The sequence below is a fragment of the Ornithorhynchus anatinus genome, chromosome 3 (genome assembly GCF_004115215.2).
Source record: "Ornithorhynchus anatinus isolate Pmale09 chromosome 3, mOrnAna1.pri.v4, whole genome shotgun sequence".
Classification (NCBI taxonomy): Eukaryota; Metazoa; Chordata; class Mammalia; order Monotremata; family Ornithorhynchidae; genus Ornithorhynchus; species Ornithorhynchus anatinus.
Genome location: NC_041730.1, coordinates 119,664,477 through 119,676,977, shown reverse-complemented (window position 1 = coordinate 119,676,977; position 12,501 = coordinate 119,664,477). Strand labels below are relative to the sequence as shown.

General features: G+C 43.3%; 1 protein-coding gene across 2 annotated transcripts in view; it reads left to right on the top strand.

Moving 5' to 3' along the window:
- Positions 1-11,129, top strand: part of ADK (adenosine kinase) — a 505,307-nt gene extending 494,178 nt beyond the window's left edge. For both annotated transcript variants that reach the window (XM_029060396.1, XM_029060395.2), the window contains exon 11: positions 10,286-11,129. In XM_029060396.1, the coding sequence (XP_028916229.1) occupies positions 10,286-10,410 (125 nt within the window). In that variant the 3' untranslated portion in view covers positions 10,411-11,129. The remainder of the gene's footprint in view (positions 1-10,285) is intronic.
- Positions 11,130-12,501: the final 1,372 nt, after the last annotated feature.

Here is a 12,501-nt window from a genome sequence, read left to right as displayed (position 1 = left end):
TTTTTTGAGGAAGGAAAAATGATCTTTCCTACCCTCTTATTAGTGATCTCACTGTCCTGTCATACTTGGGAAGGGAAAATATTGACATTTACCCAACCGTTGGCTCCAGCCTTCTGATCTCCTGCAGTTTATTTTTATAACAATCTTATCGACGGGCCTCTTACCCAGCTCTCTAGGTTTAACTGAGTTGAGTCGATTTGTTACCTCGGCTTCAAGTAGCTGTTTGAGAACAAGCAAGGCATCCTAATAAAGCTGTAACGTGTTTACTCAAACACAGTATTGATTTTACTTGGAGAAGGAGAAGCCAGTGCTTAGCATGGTGTCAGGATGGATGAATTCAGCTGCAGTTTTTCATTGTCATCTGTCATGGTTGTGAAACACTAAGTAAAGCCACTAGAGGGTAATTAGAAGTGCCAGAAATTTAGCCCCTAAAATCAGTTAACCACTTGGGATTTTTGTAGCTTAATTAGTTTTTATTAAAACTTTCCTCTACTAATAAAGTCAGGCACTTTTAACTGTGCTTTCAGCTAGAGCAAGATTTCAAGGTTGTGACTTGTTAGATATATGAATTTAATGACTGTGGGTTTTTTAGACTCTTTATTTCCATGGTAATTAGGCTAGCACTAGAACACAATTAGAGCAAAGTCTAATTCAACAGAGAGCTATCAGAATGTTCTTGTATAGCAGAGATGCTGGATTTTCCTGATAGATAAGGAGGGAGGGGACACAGTTGTATTTTATTTTAAGGAGAGTTTGGTTTTCACAGCTGTTCGGCCCCTAAAAGAGTGTGCTCGTTGTGGGCAGGGTATGTATCTGTTTATTGTCGTATTGTACTCTCCCAAGTGTTTAGTACAGTGCTCTGCACACAGGACGCACTCCATAAATACAATTGAATGAATGAGTGTGGCCGCCCAGCCTCACCTGGTCCAAAGAACCAGAGGAATATTACAAGCAGAGATGCTTTGGGTTCGGCCCTGGGCTCTTTGTGATTTGGGGTTCAGAGTTGTTACCCTCACGGCCTCAAAGTAACCCCAGGAAGAACACACTTGACACGTGGCCGGGCTGCCACCCATCCTCTGCCGTGCTCCACCGTGAGAGAACACTGGCCCGGAAGTTAGAATGACCTGGGTTCTAATCCCGGCTCCGCCACCTGTCTGCTGTGTGACCTTGGGTAAATCACATAACTTCTCTGGACCTCAGTAACCTCATCTGTAAAATGGGGATTAAGAGTGTGAGCTCATGTGGGACTTGGATCTATCACAGTGCTTAGAATAGTGCTTGGCATGTTAATTAGTGCTAAACAAGTGCTTTAATTGTTATTATTATTATTATCACTGCTGTGGGTAGGTCACTGTTGCTCTGTTGCAGGCAGATACCACTTAGTCCTTGCACAGACATTATTAATAATAATAATAATAATAATGGTATTTGTGAAGCGCTTCCTATGTGCCACACACTGTCCTAAGCGCTAGGGTAGATACAAGCTAGTCATGTTGTCCCACGTGGGGCTCACAATCTTAATCCCCATTTTCCAGATGAGGTCACTGAGGGCCAGAGAAGTGAAGTGACTTGCCCAGAGTCACATAGCGGACAAGTAGAGGAGCCGGGATTAGAACCCACGTCTTCTGACTCCCAAGCCCGTGCTCTTTCCACTAAGCTACACTGCTTCTCTATTATTAGTTGCCCTTGCCTGAGGTCAGCGGTCCTGGAGACAACTAATCCTGAGACAAAGCAGATGTGGGCGGGTGGTGGTGTGTTTTGTGTGTTGATGGTTTTTTAAATAACTCCTAAAGTTTGGCCGTAGAGGATTTGACACCCTTCCCCTCCTCCCCTTCCCCCGGCTCTATAATAGCTCTGTATTGCTTTCAAATGCATCACTTCCCTCTTCCTCCCTCTCTCCCCTACCCCTTTCACAATTCAGCTAGAGCCCAGCCTGAACAGCTAGGGAGGTAGCTATGATTGGCTGCCCAGTGACAGGTTCTTAGCAGCTGGGATGTGACAAGAAAACCATAAAAAGGTGCCGGGCTGGGCGTGTTCTCTGCCTTAGAAATGCCCTTTCAAGGTTTTCAAAAAGACAGTTGACAAATTCTGTGGTAAGTTGCGTCTCAAGTCATGAATATTTGAGTTACCCAGCTAGTGTCGGGTTGTAGGTTGCCTGAGAGGGCAGAGACGTTTCATTTAATTTTTCAAGAGGCAGAGCGGGAGATGGGTCTTAAGTGGGTTTGTTTAGTTCCTTCTGCTGTATTAAAGTTCAAGGGAGAAATCACGTTTCTCCCGATGAATTGTATTTTTAATAACAAAATTCAACTGTCCTCGCAAGAGCATCACCCAATTCAAAATCCCCACCGGGGCCTGAATGCGGTCAGTATTTCGGAGTTAACGACTGTCCGACTGAATAGCCGTGACACCTGTGACACCGATGCTTGTGGGGCCCAGAATGTAATCTGGTTCCAGGGTCATTTGCTGAGATTCTAACCCAAGCTGTCATTTACACATGGCTAAGCCGATAATAAAGCAGTTGGGTTTACAGCCACATTTCCTCCACTGCCACAACCATAAACAGAGGTGGGTCTGGAAAGAGCAGATGTGACCCGGCGGAGGGGGTGGCTTTTATATCCCATCCCCTACCTGGGCTTGCTATTCCAGACAGCGACGGGAACAGCATCGGGAACCCTCTGGTTGGCTGCCACAACTTCTGTGGCGGAAGCACAGTCTGGGCACAGTGGAGGTTGCCGTCGATAGAGAGGGTGACAGGTCTGAAAAGTCTATTACGGGACACAAATAGCCGTTTGAGGAGAGCAGTCAGTACGGTTTAGGAGGTGGACGCAGGGGATTTTGAAAGGCATCGGGCAGGACGACAGCCTAGCAAAGTCTTAAAAAAGAGACTAGCCTACACGAGGGGCTTTCCCGGCTCCCCCGTCGCACCCCTCGACAGAAAGGAAAATGGGACACCGGCAGCAATAGCCATTAATCGTCAGATCGGCAAAAATGATGGCTTTCTGCTGGTGTCCTATTTTCCTTCCCTACTAATCCTCCCTCTTGCCCCGTCCCTCTTTCTCTAGGCATCGGTCCTTCCCCGCACCCTGGATTTCTGGCCTGCCTTCAGAATTTCTGCACACGCAGTAAATTATTTTAACGCAGCTTGACTTTCTAAATTGTATTTCGAAGGCGTGGCTTTGACATCCTATGAGGAACCCAAATTGTGCTAGATTGTAAACTCATAGCGGGCAGGAAGCAGGTCTGCCGACTCTGTTGTATAGACTGTGAGCCCATTATTGGGCAGGGATTGTCTCTGTTGCGGAATTATCCATTGCAAGCACTTAGTACAGTGCTCTTCACATAGTAAGCGCCCAATAAATGATTGAATGAATGACTCGTACTCTCCCAAGAGCTTAATACAGTGCTGCTCTGCACACAGTAAGCATTCAATAAATACCCCAATAAAATTCAATAAAATAAATAAAGTACAGGGCATCGTACTAAGCGTTTGGGAGAGTATTATGCAGTAGAGTTGATAGACATGATCCAGTGGGGGAGCAATGCAATCCGGTGGGGGAGACAGACATTGGAAATAAATTGCAGATACAGGAGTCGGCAGAGTACAGGGATATGGATCTAAGTACTGGGAATGATGAGTGTCAAAATGCTTTAAAGGGTACAGACCTAAGAGCCTGGTTGACACAGACAGGAGGGCGAATAGGGTGGGGAAGTGAGAGGTTAGTCATGGAAGGCTTCTTGGAGAAGAAACGATTCTAGTAGGGCTTTGAATATGTGATGGGCTCATGAGTTTAGCTGTCCCGAAAAAAGTAATCGCAATGCGTGCACATTATAATTTTTAAAGTACCCGTTTTTATCCTAGTGTTTCTGGATTTCTGGTTTGGCACGCACCGCATTACTTAGTGCCCTGACTGCATGTCACTAAAATGTAGGTGAATGCGAGAATGATGGTAAACTCTGGGTGATATGAAAAGTTAGATTGACGACCTGAAAAGAGGCTGTGAGCAAAGGTTGGACTGCAGTTCAAATTTTTTGATTAAGGAAATGCAGTTAATGACAGAGTTGTAGTGAAATATTACCTGAGCTTTACTTTAATTACACAATAACTCCTCTAAGAACAATGGTAATTACTTATTAATTGCCATTATCATCTCTTCATTATCACTCAGTACTATGTAATTAACTTGCCAGACTGTATACTGATAAGGCTTTTTGTATCATTCCTGTGTATTGAACATGGGCAAGCTTTCGAAGAAGGACTCTCACAAAATCTTAGCAATTAGGGATGGAAAAAAATATATTTTATCATTGCATCCAGCTTCCCTGAGCCTGAACAGGATGAGTCTTTGAGAGATTGAAATAAATCAGCTTAGAAAAAAAATATTTTGAAAGCTTGGCGTGACATGCCCGTGCACCTATTCTTCTTGTCTGCTGTGTGACCTTGGGCAAGTCACTAAACTTCTCTGTGCCTCAGTTACCTCACCCATAAAATGGAGATGAAGACTGTGAGCTCCACGTGGGACAACCTGATTACCTTGTATCTCCCCCAGCGCTTAGAACAGTGCTTGGCACATAGTAAGCGCTTAACAAATACCATAATAATTATTATTATAAATAAATAGAATTATTTATATATACACGTCATTAATAAAATAAATATGTACATATACGCACAAGTCCTGTGGGGCGGGGAGAGGAGTAGAGCAGAGGGAGGGAGTTGGGGTGATGGGGAGGGGAGGAGGAGCAGAGGAAAAGGGGGGCTTAGTCTAGGAAGACCTCCTGGAGGAGGTTCTAATCCAAGCTCCTCCACGTCTGCCGTGTGACCTTGTTCAAGTCACTTCACTTCTCTGGGCCTCATCTGAGAAATGGGGATTAAGATGGTAAACCCGCTGTGGGACAGGGACCCCTTGTCCCACCTGGTTATCTTGTATCTATCCCAGCACTTAGAACGATGCCTGTCACATAGTAAGCGCTTAACAAATACCATTAAAAAAAGGAAGAGACTGGCAGGATTTGGCGGTAGACTGTATGTGATTGTTGAACGATGGCGAAGCATCAAGAATGCCGAAAGTCGTGGACTTCTGGGATCAGGGAGGATGGTGGTTGGTGATGATTGGAATAGGAAAGATGTGGGAGGTGCTAGGAGACACAGAGATACTGGCAGAATGAGGGTTACACACCTACTCTTTATTGAAGCCCGGTTGAGATTTTACCCAGTGATTTAAAGGTAATTGTTGCTGTGAAAATCGTACTATGAGAGGCTGGACCATCTTCCTTCCCCCTGATGGCAGCTATTCAACTCAGACTGAGGGAGGGCTCTCCTTGAATTCGGGACTCTACAGTGACTGGAGCGTATTAAAGTGCTAGTAGTTTTTTAAAGGCTTTGCTCTTAAGGCATCGTCCCTGAAGAGCAACAAATTTCACTGTACCTCTGCTGATAGGTAATTATGGTCAATTTATGATTGAGCTTTCAATGGACCTAATTAGCAAACACCAATGGGTAGCTGGTGAACTATTATTTTCTTTCATCCTTTAATTTGAAATCAAGCCGTTTAGAATCCTCCCTCAACTCTCATTGCTTTTTAGAATTTTCAGGTTAAGCAAAACAATGTGAAATCCGTAATTTCAAAATAACGCTTCAAACCACTCTTTTCAGAATTTAGGTTTGAATAAATTCAGACTCTCTAAATATTTCCAGTTAACCTTATAAAAAAAGAGAGAGTGGTAAAAAGCGGCTTTTTATTATAAAACCCTTGTAATCTTCAACTTTTTATTATCAACCCTTGGGGAAAACCCTTCCAACTCAACAGACTACGAGTCCTTACAGAGAGCCCATCAGGAGTTGCTCTGTGCCAGGTAACTGCCCTAGAGGCCCATACCCGAGAAAACATGCGAACAATTGTAAACTGCTTTGTTGAAACAGGAAAGCAGTGTTGCCTAGTGGAAAGAACATTGGGCCTGGGCTCTAATCCTGACCCCACCACTTCTCTACTCTGTGATCCTGGGCAAGTCACTTCACTTCCCTGTGCCTCAGTTCCCTCCTCTGTAAAATGGGCATTCAAAACCTGATCTCCCTCTTACCTAGAGTGTGAACCCTATGTGGGACCTGATTATCTTGCATCTACAGTACAGTGCTTGGCTCAAAGTCAGCGTTTAACAAATGCTGCCCCAATTATTATTATTATTATTATTGAAACTGCCTGTCATTTTGGAGTCACCCTAAGTCTCATACGAGGCTGCACCAGGAAAACTTAACAGCTGAAGGAGTTCATGGCCCACACAGAGATAATGGCTTAGTGGAAAGAGCACAGGCTTGGGAGTCAGAGGTCGTGGGTTCTAATCCCAGCTCCGCCACTTGTCTGTTGTGTTACCTTGGGCAAATCACTTAACTTCTCTGTGCCTCAGTTACCTTATCTGTAAAGATAGGGATTAAAAAATGTAAGCTCCACGTGGGACGATCTTATTCCCCTGTATCTACCCCAGCGCTTAGAACAGTGCTCAGCACGTAGTAAGCGCTTAACAAATACCATAATTATTTATGGGATTCTATTATCTGGGCAGCAGACAAGCCAACTGATGGGATGATACGATCAGAGGAGGTGAAGATTGATTGGAGAATACCTCTCGGAGGAGGTGGCTGTTTGAAGGTTGGGAGAGACATGGTATGACAGATACATATGGGAAGAAAGTAAATTTTAATGGGAAGGGAGGCCATTGGCCGAGGACACCAAGGAAAAACCGTCTGCCATTTACAAAGTCACTTCTGCAGGCTCAGGAACAAATTACACCAGTGCAAAGGAGGGTCAAGGAGGAGAACCAGATGCCAAGTTTGCTAAGAACTCTTGAGGGATCTGAAAGGCAAATGGGAAAGCTTCAAAAAGTAGAAATTGGGCCAAATTAGAAACAGGAATAGAACTCAAAGAAATAGCACATTTACGTCAGGACAAAGTTGGAAAAAGAAAGACTGCAAAGGAGGTGCCGCCAGCACAATATGTAAAAGGTAACCAGAAAAATTATTCAATAATATTAGCCAAAAAAGAGGACAAGGGAAAGTGTCACTCCCAAGTAGAATGGAACGGAAAACCCATAATGAATGTCTGAAACTCCTGGCTTGCAGTGTTTTTCTGTTGTTCTCTCCTAAGTAGTTGGTACAGTACTCACAATAATAAGAATAATAATTTTGGAATCTGTTAAGCTCTTTCTACGTGCCAAGCATTCATTCAATAGTATTTATTGAGTGCTTACTATGTGCAGAGCACTGTACTAAGTGCTTGGAATGTACAAATCGGCAACAGAGACAGTCCCTGCCCCTTGACAGGTTTACAGTCTAATCGGGGGAGACAGACAGACAGACAAAAACAATAGCAATAAATAGAATCAAGGGGATGTACATCACATTAACAAAATAGATGAAGTAATAAAAATATTATAAAAATAATATATAAAAGCATTACATTAAACACTAGGGTAGATGTAAGATAATCAGGTTGGACACAGTCCCTGTCCCATATGGGGCTCCTACTCTAAGTAGAAGGGAAAAAAGCTATTGAATCCCCCTTCTACAGATGAGAAAACAGAAGCACAGAGAAGTTAAGTGATTTGTGCAAGTCCCCCAGCAGGCAAGGGGCGGAGCCAGAATTAAAACCAAAGTCTTCTGACTCCTAGGCATGTGCTCTTCCCACTAGGCTACACTGATTATCATAGTCATTGAACACTCAGTAAATCCCACTGATGACTGGTGTTGATTTTTTTTTAATGGTATTTGTTAAGTGCTTACTATGTGCAAAGCACTGTTCTAAGCACTGGGGGGATACAAGGTGATCAGGTTGTCCCAAGTGGGGCTCACAGTCTTAATCCCCATTTTACAGATGAGGTAACTGAGTCAACAGAGAAGTTAAGTGACTTGCCCAAGGTCACACAGCTGACAAGTGGCGGAGGTGGGATTAGAACCTATGACCTCTGACTCTCAAGCCCGGGCTCTTTCCACTGAGCCACGCTGCTTCTCGATATATATATCTAAATAAAAATACCATCATTATTATTTTTTTTTCCTCAGTGCCTCAGTTACCTCATCTGTAAAATGGGGATGAAGACTGTGAGCCTCAAGTGGGGCACCCTAATTACCCTGTATCTACCCCAGCACTTAGAACAGTGCTCGGCACATAGTAAGCAATTAACAAATACCAACATTATTATTACTGTCTGTCCTTCTTCTTGTTTTCAGTTCTTATGAAATGACCTAGAGTGGACTTTTAGCTAGGATCTTTTAGCAGCCATAGTCAATATCGGAAATTTCAGAACTATGGCAGTAAAGTCTTTATAACACTCTCTGAATTCCACCTCAATCATTTCCCTAGTAGAAGGTGTTGGAAAATAGTGCCTATTTAGCAGAAGATAATCCGGATGGCAGGACAAGGGAGGCAGGACTGGTGGAGGTGGCTTTTCTCACATTCTTCTTATAATCAGAGTCTGGTCCAGAAACAGAGGGGAGAAAATACATGCTTAAAAACTGTTTATGTGCTCCTTCATATTGCTAGATTTTTGGGGTTGTGTTTTGATGAGCTCCCCCCTTTCTCCCTCTGCTCCCTCTACCCCCCCTTCACCTCTCCGCAGCTAAACCCTCTTCTCCCCCCTTTCCCTCTCCTGTCCCACCCCCTCAGCACTGTACTCGTCCGCTCAACTGTATATATCTTTATCACCCTATTTATTTTGTTTAATGAGATGTACATCACCCTGATTCTATTTAGTTGCCATTGTTTTTATGAGATGTTCTTCCCCTTGACTCTATTGCCATTGTTCTTGTCTGCCTGTCTCCCCCGATTAGACTGTAAGCCCGTCAAAGGGCAGGGACTGTCTCTATCTGTTGCCGACTTGTACATTCCAAGCGCTTAGTACAGTGCTCTGCACATAGTAAGCGCTCAATAAATACTGTTGAATGAATGAATGCTCAGGACATGTCACCCTACTCCAGGAGCCCTTCCCTGATGAAGCCCCCTCCTTTCCTCTTCCACTCCCTTCTTCATTGCCCTGTCTTGCTCCTTTTGTTCTTCCCCCCTCCCAGGCCCACAGCACTTCCGTACCTATCTGTGATTTATTTATTTATATTAATGTCTATCTTCCCTCCTCTAGACTGTAAGCACATTGTGGGCAGGGAACGTGTCTGTTTAGTGTTGTACTGTACCCTTCCGAGCAGTTAGTACAGTGCTCTGCACACAGTAAGTGCTCAGTAAATGCGATTGAATGATTGAATGGAGGCGTACTTGAAAACATCCTTCAGGTAATGCAAGATTGGATATTTTTAATCCCCCAATTTGATATTAACTCTGGAATAACCGTTGAGTCTTACCACCTGGAGATTCAGTGGTAAACTGTTTGACAGGGGAGAGAACGGTTTAAATACCCTGGAATATTTCTTCTAAGAAACGATTCAATCTAAATATAAATCGGCTCCTTTGAATCATTCAACCGAGAGCTCTCACTCAACTCTGCCAGACCCACAGTCTGCTTTCCAAGTCTGGCAGAGAAAATCCCTGGCGATCAGTAGTGGTAGATGGTGGGGGGAAAGGCTGTAACTCCTGCGTAGACATCCCTAGTTCATTTTAACACCATTTCTCAATTAACCTTCACCTATGTGGTCCACAATGATAAAGATGACCCAGAGGACTCTGGAAAACCATTTCTCATTGTCATCTGTCCTTGGCAGATCTACAGGGGCCAGTCATATCTCAGATCGTAGCAGAACTCCTCAACAGAGCGAGCCCCGGATTTCTCCGTCCTTGACCTCTTGTTCATAATCCCGCTATTCTTTCCACTTCTTCATAATTCCCAAGAATTTCCAATGGCCCTGAAATTCTTAGAAATTCTATCACAATTCGGAAAAACAAGCCATTCTCTTCTAGGCCCTGGAGGGGTTGGGGGGGAAAGGAGGAGGGGTACGGTGGGGGGGGGGCGGGCGGGCAACAATCAACACTGTCACAACTGAAGAAGCATCAAGACTACAATGGAATTTAGTTCAAAGGACACTGGCCTGCAGTTAATAGTACCAGCCTGAGGAATAATCAGTGGAGGGGTGGGAGAGGAGGGAGGGAGGATGGCTAGAATTAGAGCCATATTTTCAGGCTAAATGTGCATCTTTCTCTGCACCCTTACAGGCAGGTAAGGAAAGAGAGGATTGGATCAATTAAGCTGATTTGAACGGTTTGTTGACAGCGTGGAGTAAGAAAATGGGCAGGATTCCCGAGCTGGCTGCCCCGCGCTCACCTTTTCTCCTTTCCTTTTTGTGCTGCAGGTTTTTTGTCCCAGTTGGTTTACGACCGTCCCCTGATCCAGTGCATCCGGGCCGGCCACTACGCTGCCAGTGTCATCATTAAACGCTCTGGCTGCACCTTCCCGGAGAAACCAGACTTTCACTGAGAGAGTCAGAGAGAAAACCCTGTGTGAACAGATTGCTGCCTAAATCAATTCCTGCCAGTTATTTACACTGAGGCTTCCATACCCATGCTCATTTAATTATAGGAAAGAAAAAATACATCTGCAACCTTTTCCTACTCTGGTGATATTCTTCTTAATTTAAAGGAAACAATACTAAATAGACCACTTATTCTCTCATCAACCTGAAAAGGTGTTATTATTTACACCACTTACAATAGTTACAATTGTCCCCATTTAAATGCAGTTGATTCACAGTGTTGATTTCATTTCTGTAGCAACCCTTTAGCCAGGCAGGCCAATTAATTTGTAAATTCATACGCATCTATTCAACTGACTGATTAAAAAAATTAAAAAAAACCTTGCTTTGGATACAGAGACAATTTAATGATTTAACAGTTATGAATATGTCTATTAATTCTAACTTCAATTTAAGATTTTTATATGATATATTTAATTTAGGTGCATATATATATATGTTTTATATATATATATATAAAAGAAGGTACAGAAATATTTATGCTAAACATCTTGCCGAGGTATGCCAAATAATTTCAATGCACACGTAAAACCTGTAGTATGTTTTGGATAATTAAACAACTTGCCAAGTTTTAGGTTGTATTACAGTATTCAAGACTGAATCCGACATTTCCTTATGGTACTATGTAATTTGTTACTGGAAATAAAATATTGTCATACAGGAATTAGGTGTCCTTGGCTTTCATTCAGTAATTCTAGGGAGAGTATTTCAGCTGCTCCTGAAATCCAGCCCTTGATTTCACAGTGTTGGAAATGGGACAGGTAAATTCGGGGGGTGCACCCGAAGATTAAACCTACATTTTGGTTGACTTTGGATGCCCAGGGACATTCTGATCTCTAGGTATATTGAAAGTACGTGATTAGTTATTATTCACAATGCCAATTCTAATCCCAGAAGTAACGAGAAATTATGAATGAGATCTGTCAGCCCTAGGAATTCAAACACTTTTACTAGGTAAATAATTTGCCTGCTCAACTCTTGCAGTTTTGATGCCTAAAGCAGTGATGAGAAGGATCAAGTCTCTGAAGCGTTTTGTAATAAAGCGTTCTGGTGAACCACGTTTTTTATGAGCCCAATCTGATGGAAATGGATGGCATTTGCCATTCGATAGCTCCTGGTGTACAAGAAATGCACTTATTCATTCATTCAGTCGTATTTAGTGAGCCCTTACTGTGTGCAGACCACTGTACTAAGCGCTTGGGACAGTACAATACAACAATCAACAGTGACATTCCGGCTCCTCTACTTGTCTGCTGTGAGACTTTCGTCAAGTCCCTTCACTTCTTCGTGCCTATTTCCACATCTATAGAATGGGGTTTAAAACCGTGAGCCCCATGGGGGGACATGAACTGTGCCCAACCTTGTATCCACTCCAGCACTTTGTGCTTAGCACGTATAAGCGCTTAACAAACACAATAATAAAAACCCCCAAACCTGCTTTTTATTGTCTTTGTGGCCAAAGGCTCTTGCATGAAGAGCTTCCAGATGAATCATTTGGTCCGGATGGAAACCACATGGGCAGAGACTACACTTTTTGCACATGGAAAAAATGTGGTTCATCAGAAGACTTTATTACAAGGAGAAGCTTCAGAGCTTGACTGTCAGGTGAAGTCTTCCTTCAGGACCTTCCAAAATGCCCCACTCATTCGAGCACGGGGCTGGGAGTCAGAAGGACCTAGGTTCTCATCCCAGCTCTGTCACTAGTCGACTGTGTGACCTTGGGCAAATGATTTCAATTCTCTATGCCTCAGTTACTCACCTCTAAAATGGGGATTAATTCTGTGAGCACCAGGTGGGACATGAACTTTGTCCAACCCGATTAACTTGTATCTCCCCCAGCACTTAGAACAGTGATCGACACATACTAAGCACTTAAGAAATACCATTATCATTATTATTATTATTACAAGAAGTAGAAGTTATTACTGAGCATTGCTTTGTGCCTCTTGAATAATGCATATATTTGCCACGATTTTGAACAAAAAGGATAGAAACAGCTTTGGTTTGAGGAAGGCAAAGTTCTCCTTTGAATGTGG